This window comes from Microcaecilia unicolor, chromosome 14 (genome assembly GCF_901765095.1).
Source record: "Microcaecilia unicolor chromosome 14, aMicUni1.1, whole genome shotgun sequence".
NCBI lineage: Eukaryota > Metazoa > Chordata > Amphibia > Gymnophiona > Siphonopidae > Microcaecilia > Microcaecilia unicolor.
The window spans coordinates 25,290,250-25,299,311 of record NC_044044.1 but is presented as its reverse complement, the minus strand read 5'-3'; the positions used below and the strand labels follow the sequence as shown (position 1 = coordinate 25,299,311).

General features: G+C 40.5%; 1 protein-coding gene across 1 annotated transcript; it reads left to right on the top strand.

Annotated features, from left to right (window-relative positions):
• The first annotated feature begins 7,481 nt into the window (after positions 1-7,481).
• On the top strand, positions 7,482-8,414 carry LOC115457157 (olfactory receptor 6F1-like). The gene has a single exon (XM_030186581.1). It carries the CDS (start codon positions 7,482-7,484, stop codon positions 8,412-8,414), a length of 933 nt encoding a protein of 310 aa, XP_030042441.1.
• Positions 8,415-9,062: the final 648 nt, after the last annotated feature.

Genomic DNA, 9,062 nt, shown 5'->3' with positions numbered 1-9,062 from the left:
TACGGAAGAGGTAGATGAAGTTGTAGAACAGACATATGCAGATTTTCAGCATATGCCAGTGTTGTAATCATTTATTCAGCACCTATGTGTAGGTCAAATCTTTATAGAATTGCCCTTTATGGATTAGATTCTATAAACATTGAGTAAACAATTGGTGCTGAAAAGTAGCACTCTTCTATAGACTATGCTTACAGTTAGACGCTGTTTATAGAATACTGTTTAGCACCAAGAACCGTGACTACATTTAGGTGCACAAATAAACATTCTTTATACAACTTTAGGTAACTTCAGCTTGGAGAAAAGGCGGCTGAGGGGAGATATGATAGAGGTCCATAAAATAATGAGTGGAGTTGAACAGGTAGATGTGAAGCGTCTGTTCACGCTTTCCAAAAATACTAGGACTAGGGGGCATGCGATGAAGCTACAATGTAGTAAATTTAAATCGAATCAGAGAAAATATTTCTTCACTCAACGTGTAATTAAACTCTGGAATTTGTTGCCAGAGAATGTGGTGAAGGCGGTTAGCTTAGCAGAGTTTTTAAAAGGTTTGGACGGCTTCCTAAAGGAAAAGTCCATAGACCATTATTAAATGGACTTGGGGAAAATCCACTATTTCTAGGATAAGCAGTATAAAATGTTTTGTACATTTTTGGGATCTTGCCAGGTATTTGTGACCTGGATTGGCCACTGTTGGAAACAGGATGCTGGGCTCGATGGACTTTTGGTCTTTCTCAGTATGGCAATACTTATGTACTTATGGTATACCCAGAGTCATAAGGAGATACAGTGGGAATTGAACCCAGTTCCCCAGGATCAAGTCCACTGCACTAACCACTGGGTTACTGATATTCAGCAGCAGAATCCAGGAAGCGCTACTGAAGATTCCTGTTATGCACATAAGTGGCTTAGAATAATGACCAAATGGAAATTATCTAGGAAGTGGAACTATATAGGTTTGACAGATATTTTTGAGGAAATGTTACTGAGGCTTCCCAGGGAATGTTTCTGCTATGTTGAAAAACTGGTGAAGGTCAGAATTAGTGGTCTGTAGAATTTTGAAATGTACAAATGATGCCACATACAATCTCTTTACTTATTAGATCACCAATTTGAATCTATAGCCTTATAAAGAATCATTTCTGAGAAAGCAACATTCCTCTTATTCATTCGAACAGTTCTGTTTATCATAACTGATCATGTGTACTGATGAATGCCCATGAGATCATTTTGTCTAATAAAACTCTTATCTTTACAATGAGAGTGAAAATACATTCCTTCACATTTAATCTCATTTCCTTCCTATAAGAGGTACTATGTATTTCTTGGGGGTAATTTTAAAACAGGATGTGAGAAATGAAGGGAAGAAAGGCACCCAAACCCAGGCATGAAATTCTGTGCAGACACCCATGTACAATTTTACTCCTGCTCTGAAAAGTTGTAAATAGAAAGTGATCCTCTCAAACTCAGAAGGAAGGGATCTCCAGAAGCTTAGCCAGTGGTGGGAGGCAGGGCTGGTGGCTGGGAGGTGGGGATAGTGCTGGGCAGACTTATACGGTCTGTAAGAAAGGTACAAATCAAGGTAAGGTATACACAAAAAATGGCACATGTGAGTTTATCTTGTTGGGCAGACTGGGTGGACCGTGCAGGTCTTTTTCTGCTGTCATCTACTATGTTATGTTACTATGTCTACAGCTTACTATTCATCATCTCATAGCATTACTAAATATACACAGTATTGTACATACTGTGCCTTATTCTATAAAGGTTATGCTCCTAAAACTTGTGCTTCTAAATTACGAGCATACTCTATGCTCCAAAATAGATTATGCTCGTAATTCACGAGCATACATTTAGGAGTGGAAATTATGCGGATAAATTAGAAGCACTAACTTTATAGAATAAGGCCCACAATATACAGGTACTTTCTTTGTTCTTAGTGGACTCACAACCTAAGTTGTCTGGTTTAACGTATATTAAATGCAACATTTTTATGTAAATTAGTAAATAGGCCACCAACCTCACATTTAGACAGGGAGAATGGCCAACCCACAGAATTAATAGTATCCCATGAAATTTCAAGCAATAAATTCCATGAAGATATGTATTGTCTTTGCAGAAACAAAAGTTGTCTAGTTACTCCATTGATCCAGTCCTGATCAAGTATGAAATCCTTGGGGTTATCGCAACCTATAGATTTCATTTTGGTATTTTATAATGAATGAATGAATGGACACTCGTAGGAAATGGGAAACTTTAGAAGACTTGATAAATGTATACAGGGACGTTTTTCCCAATAGGCAAAAGGGGCAGCTGCCCCGGGCCTCTGCATGAAGGGGACCCAGCTACACAATGCTCATTGGTAAATTTAAGCCTGGCTGTCTCTATGTCTGTCTCCCGATCCTTGAAGAGTTCTGCATCTGGCTCTCTCCCTTGATCTTCCCCATGGCCCTCCATACTTTTTTTAGTAACTCAGCAGCAGCGATTAAGACACATTGCCATCGTTGGGGCCTTCCCACTGTGACTCCCGCCTACTTTGTTTCAACTTCCTGTTTCCAGGTGTGACTCACAGAAGTAAGGCCCTGATTCCAGCAGTCTGTTTTAAATACTGCCAGTGCTGCTAAATAAATTATGGATGGCTATTGTAACAGGGGAGCGACTTGCCGGGAAGCGGGGGAAGAAAGACAGAAAAAGAGAAAGAGTGAGGTACTAGAGTGGAGGAGAGAAAGAGAGGTGAAAATATGCCATACGGGAGGGGGGGGGGGGCAAAGAGGAGGGAAAGATGCCATCCTGGGGGGGGGGGGGCACAGCACACTGGAGGAAAAGATGAAATACTGGGGAACATGGCATAGAGGAGGGAAAATGGCATACTGGAGGGGAACAGAGAATGGAAAGATGCCAAATTGTGCCCCTGGAATGGCATCTTTCTGTCATTGGTGCTCCTAAGGGGAAAATGATGCCATACCATGGGGGGACGGAGGAGGGAAAGTTGCCATACCTTAGGGGGGATTGGGAAGATAATCAACTTTGAGCTATATGAAGTGAAGTCACTTAAGAAAACTGCTGTATCAGAATTTAATTTTTGAAAATACAACAGTGACAAAATGAGGAAAATGGTTAAAAAGAAGCTAAAAGTGTCAGCTGCAAAGGTTAGGACTTTAAATCAGGTGTGGACATTGAATAAATACCATTGTAGAAGCCCAGACCAGATGTATTTCACATATTAACAAAGGTGGAAAGAAAAGGAAATGACAGTCAGGGAAAGAGGTCATTAGAGCCAAAATAGCATCCTTCAAAGAATGGATAAAGGATCCAAACGAAGAAAATATGAAGCAACATAAGCACTAGCAAGCTAGATGCAAAACATTGATAAAAAGGCTAAAAAGTGAATATGAAGAAAAATTTACTGTGGAAACAAAAACTCATAGTAACACCTTTTGCATGTACATCTGTGGGAATCTGTGGGACCATTAGGTCATGAAGGAGCAAAAGGGGCACTCAAGGAAGACAAGGCCACAGTGGAGAGATTGAATTAATTTTTGGCTTTGGTCTTTATGAAATAAGATGTAAGCATCTACCTGTACCCCAAAATGGTTTTTAAGGGTGATGATGCAGGGGAACTGAAAGAAATCTCAGTAAACCTGGAACACGTACTGAGCCAAATCGATAAGAGTGATAAATCACCTGGACCGGGTATTGAAAAAACTCGAACATGAAATTGCTGATCTGTTGATAGTGATCTGTAACCTGTCATTAAGATCATCCATAGTAGCTGAAGATTGGAGGGTGGCCAATGTAACACTGATTTTTAAAAGGGTTCCAGGTGTGATCCTGGAGATTTGACCAGTAAGCCAAACTTGAGTGTTGAGGAAAATAGTGGAAACTATTATAAAGAATAAAATAACAGAACACATAGATAAGCATGTTTTAATGAGATAGGGTCAGCATGGGTTCAGCCAAGGGACGTCTTGCCTCACCGTGTCATTAAGGTGAGCCGGTTGATATAGTGTAAATCACTGGCGTAGCTACGTGGGCCCCCCGTAGATTTAGCTCTGGACCCCTCCTGCCGACGACCCTCTCGACCCCCCTTCCGCCGCCAACCCTCCCCCGCATTCGCCGTGGGCTACCTTTGCTGGCGGGGGACCCCAATCCCCGCCAGCCGAAGATGTCCTCTTCTTCCCGCGAAGGCTTTGTTCTGTTTCTGGTGTCCTGCACATTGTACGTGCAGGACGTCAGACTCACAGAAGCAGAACGAAGCCTGGCTGATCTGCAAGGCTTCGTTCTGTTTCTGTGAGTCTGACGTCAGAAACAGAACAAAGGTATGTTGTGGTGTGTGAAAGGTAATGTTTGGGGGGTGTGGGGGACATTGCCCCCCCCCCAAATGATCTGGAAGGGGAAAAGGAGATACATTTCAGACTGTGATGCTTCATGATTATTAAGGGTGGAAATTGTCCTACCTGCCAGTGTTATAACCATTTATTCAACACCCATGTGTAGGCCAAATCTCTATACAATTTCCCTTCATGGATTAGATTCTATAAATGGTGAGTACAAACTTGGTGCCGAAAAGTCTATTTTATAGAATATTGCTTACAGTTAGACACGGTTGGCATTGGTGCACGGGAACCACTAGCTCAGTTTGCTAAAAGAACACCTTCAGTTGCTATTTTACAATTTATATGTGTAAGTAGCTGTGCTTCCTCAGTTGATTGGTTCTTCATATTTATCTGTGTAAAATGGATGCTCCCGTGGCACATAGCTGCACCATACATGTGCACACCAGCATGTATTTCAGACTAGACTCCGCATTGATGGATCCTGTTCTAAGATACTTCGGAAAAATATGCACTCTGACCTGAGTGCATGCATCCTAATTTCTCTGTCATGTGTAAAATAGGATTGTGCATCACTATTCCCTTCAAAAGCACCAAGAAAGTTTACAAACTAAAAGAAACAATTGGAAACACATATTCATTCGTATGCCAAAAGAAAACTACTTAAATAAATGCCATCCAACCGTCAACCACCCAATAAATTACAATAAAACAAACTAATCAAATAAACTCAATCAACCCATCACACTCAACTCTAAAAACAGTGTAAGATAATGAGACCCTGCCCACTGATATGTATTTCATCTACTCTTCCTAAAATCTTTGGGATGTCTCCCAGGCCATTTCTCGCTCAAATGCACTCTGGAATAAATTGTCTTAATGGAAGCCCACATTGATAATTCTGCTCCACCTTCCTTCGAACTGTCAACTAGAAGGTCCATTCGAACTCTTATTTCCTGGGCACACACTAATGAGGAAACTCATTGGTACTAAAGGGACCTTTGAAGAAGAGGGAGAAACAACTCTACAGATGTCTATGGATGTAATCTTTGTTTTCTGATCATGTTTGATTTTAGAGCCCCATGTGAAATTATTTTAAGTTTACATTAGTTCATATCTCCTGGGTGTCTGTCACTACTGATATTAAAATCGGTCACTACCGAGCTCAAAGGCTTGAACATTAATTCTCTATCCAGTTATGTACCAGGTTTTTTTTTCACAGTTTCTTTGCATTTCTGATATGACTCTCCAGATATAGGAAAGTACATTAAAAGGAATTCATAGACAGCACCAGAGAGGGTGAAGTATAGCAGGAGAGAAAGGTAAGCAATGCGTTTTAAAGTGATCTACTTTAGAATGCACATAAAAGCTATAATTTCACAATTAATATTTGTTGCATCTCTAACTATGAATGGAAAGGTTTATATGCTCTTGATTTTCTTTAATGCACAATATTAATATTTCTCCATCTTTTGGATTAATGACTAACTTTCTTTCTTTTCTTTATGAAGAAAGCACATTTCTCTCAGTTTTCGCTTTTTTAAAGTAAGTCCTCTAGTCTAGATACTACTCATCTATTGGCTTAAATTTGGTTTATTGTATTTAAAGATCATCGTATTTCCATATTCCATATCTGTACAGTATCTGCATAGCTTTCTCATACAGGCAGTACGTTTTTACTATGAAAAAAGGTGCCGGTACTCAAATGCTAGGCCACCCTTCAGGGGCGGGGTGATCACTGAGGGACCCACTCCATAATAGCCAGGTCCCCTGCAACCAATCACAGAATCTATGACAAAGCAGAATTGGTGTGTAGAGCCTGAGCTCTTTCATTAAAACTTGGGGACCTTGGGTCAATTTTAGCAAACAGTGGAAAAGGTGCTGGTACTCAGTACCCCCAAGTACCCCCTCAAAAAAAGCCCTGCATACAGGAGCCCAGAATCACGTCAAACATGTTTTGGAGTAAAATGACTGTAAACAGGATCAAGACGTTGTCAGAGACATATAGACTCATTTCTGACAGTGCCAGTAGTTCGAGATAATTCATCTGTAATTGTTATATATCATGTTGTTTTAAATCACCTTTAATCTGACGTGAATAAGTGAACACTTTCATTCTGTTACTATCACAGGTCTTGATGCAAGAAGACGATTTTCAGTCCAAAACCACAATGGCTGGACCCCTAGATTAATAATTTAATGGAAGGTTTTATAGACTGGATTTGAAGAATATTGTGGTTATTACTAAGCAAGCTTGACCAAAGAGGTTTCACCACATCCTCGACAGCTAACGGAAGACAAAGTAAGGTTCTTTATATTTATTTCCTATGGGTTGATGCCTGTAAATATCAAAATTTTAGGGTCAACATTCAAAAGGGGTTAACCAGGGAGGCGAGGCTCCTGCCTGGTTATACCTCACTGAGCTAGCCAGAGCCAATATGCAGAGGCTTTTAACCACTAACTGGCCAACCCCTAATTGTCTAGTTTAGGAGTGGGCCAGAGGAGAAGTTAAGGCAGATCAGCAATGAACTGGTTAGTGGTAATATTCAGTCTGCAAACCAGCTAAGCACATAAAGGCAGGACAGCAGATAGAAGAGTACACAACAGTCAAACATCAAGAAGGGAATTCTAATCTAAATTTAAGCCGTAGCCATCAGTGTGATAGACGTTTCCTATCGGTGGCATTGCTAGGTTCCAACACAGTATTGAAATAATGAAGGGTTAAACTGCTACAAACCCACACAGAGTGATTTACTTGTACATAAGTATTGCCATACTGGGAAAGACCAAAGGTCCATCAAGCCCAGCATCCTGGAAGATTAATAGTCTTACATATGATCGATCAGTGGAAGAAGTATTTGAACACTTACATTGATAATCATAGCCCACTGCTCTAAGAGCTATGCTAATCCCCTGATCCATGTTTTGAAATGTATCTTTTTACTATCTAAGTTTAGGAGGTTTCAATATACTTCTAGGAAATTTGACAGTCCAAGTGAAAAAAAAAGAAAGCCTACTTGCTGTTAAGTATTTCTGAAATTTATGGTCAGCAATATATTTAATCTGTCACTAATTGTCTGCCAATTTAAGGATTTATAGCATTCTCATCATTGTTGCATTTATCTGTCTTTGTATCATTGCAGATCAAATATGGCAGTCAATAATCAGACATGCATTAATGAATTCATACTCCTTGGGTTCCCTGGCTCACGGGAAGTACAGATATTATACTTTGTGGTATTTCTGGTCATTTATATCTTGACCATCTTGACAAATAGCATGATAATTACTATAGTATGCATTGATAAGCACCTTCACAACCCCATGTACTTCTTTCTAAGTAATTTTGCCTTCCTAGAGATCTGGTACCCAACTGTAACTATCCCAAAAATGCTCTCAGGTTTTCTAACGGGGAATAAAGAAATTTCATACAGAAGTTGTATTGCTCAGCTGTATAGCTTTTATTTCTTGGCTTCCATGGAGTATATTTTGCTAACAATAATGGCATTTGATCGCTATTTTGCAATATGTTATCCCCTACAGTATGGTACCATTATGAATCTTGGATTTTGTAAAAAGCTGGCTATCGGATCCTGGATAGGGGGTTTTCTTAATGGCTGGGCAATGTCAATCCCAGGATTCCTGTTCTCTTTTTGTGAGTCCAATGAATTAAGCCATTTCTTTTGTGATATAATGCCACTGATGAAGCTGGCCAGTTCAGACACCGTTGGCTATGTGGTGATTTTCATTTACAACGGATGGGTTTTAGTGATCGTACCCCTCTTTCTCATAACTGTATCTTACTCTTTCATTATCGTGACCATACTCCGACTCCCCTCTGCCACGGGACGGACGAAGGCCTTCTCCACCTGTATTTCCCACATCACTGTGGTTCTGCTGTTTTTCGGAACAGTGATTTTCGTGTATCTGCGGCTCGATCCCATGCAATCCTATGAAGCAGATAAGGCGGTGGCTTTAATCTTCACAACTGTAACTCCACTCTTGAATCCCTTGATCTACAGCCTAAGAAACAAAGACATGCTCAAAGCTTTAAGCAGATTGTGGGGCAAGATCTGCAACTGAACTGTATCCATCTCTCTGATACCTGATAAATATTTGTCTTTGATTATTGATGTGAAATGTGGGAAGTGCACAAGATCCAGCAGGTTGTTAACTGGTTAGCAATGAAGTGTATTGTAAGGGGTCAATTCTATAAATTGACACCTAGAGGCATCTAGTAGGCGCATATTTCATCTACGTTATAAAATTCTATCTTAACAGGTCAGATACACATACATAATTTACCCACAGGTACTCACACCAGCCATAGAACTGGTGTGCGAGATTGCTCCTATATTACCTCTTAGTTGTTCTGTCTGTTTGTCTGTCCTATTTAGATTGTGAGCTCTTTGAGCAGGGACTGTCTTTTTGTGTATGGTGTACAGCGCTGCGTATGCCTTGTAGCGATATAGAAGTGATAAGTAGTAGTAGTAGTAATGTAGAAGCCTGCCCTTGCAGATCAGCAACGCGGCCGCGCAGGCTTCTGTTTCTGTGAGTCTGACGTCCTGCACGTGCGTGCAGGACGTCAGACTCACAGAAACAGAAGCCTGCGCGGCCGCGTTGCTGATCTGCAAGGTCAGGCTTCTATGTGGAATGTTGCTAGTGGAGGAGTAGCCTAGTGGTTAGTGCAGTGGAACGTGGGATGTTGTTACTATTTGAGATTCTGGAATG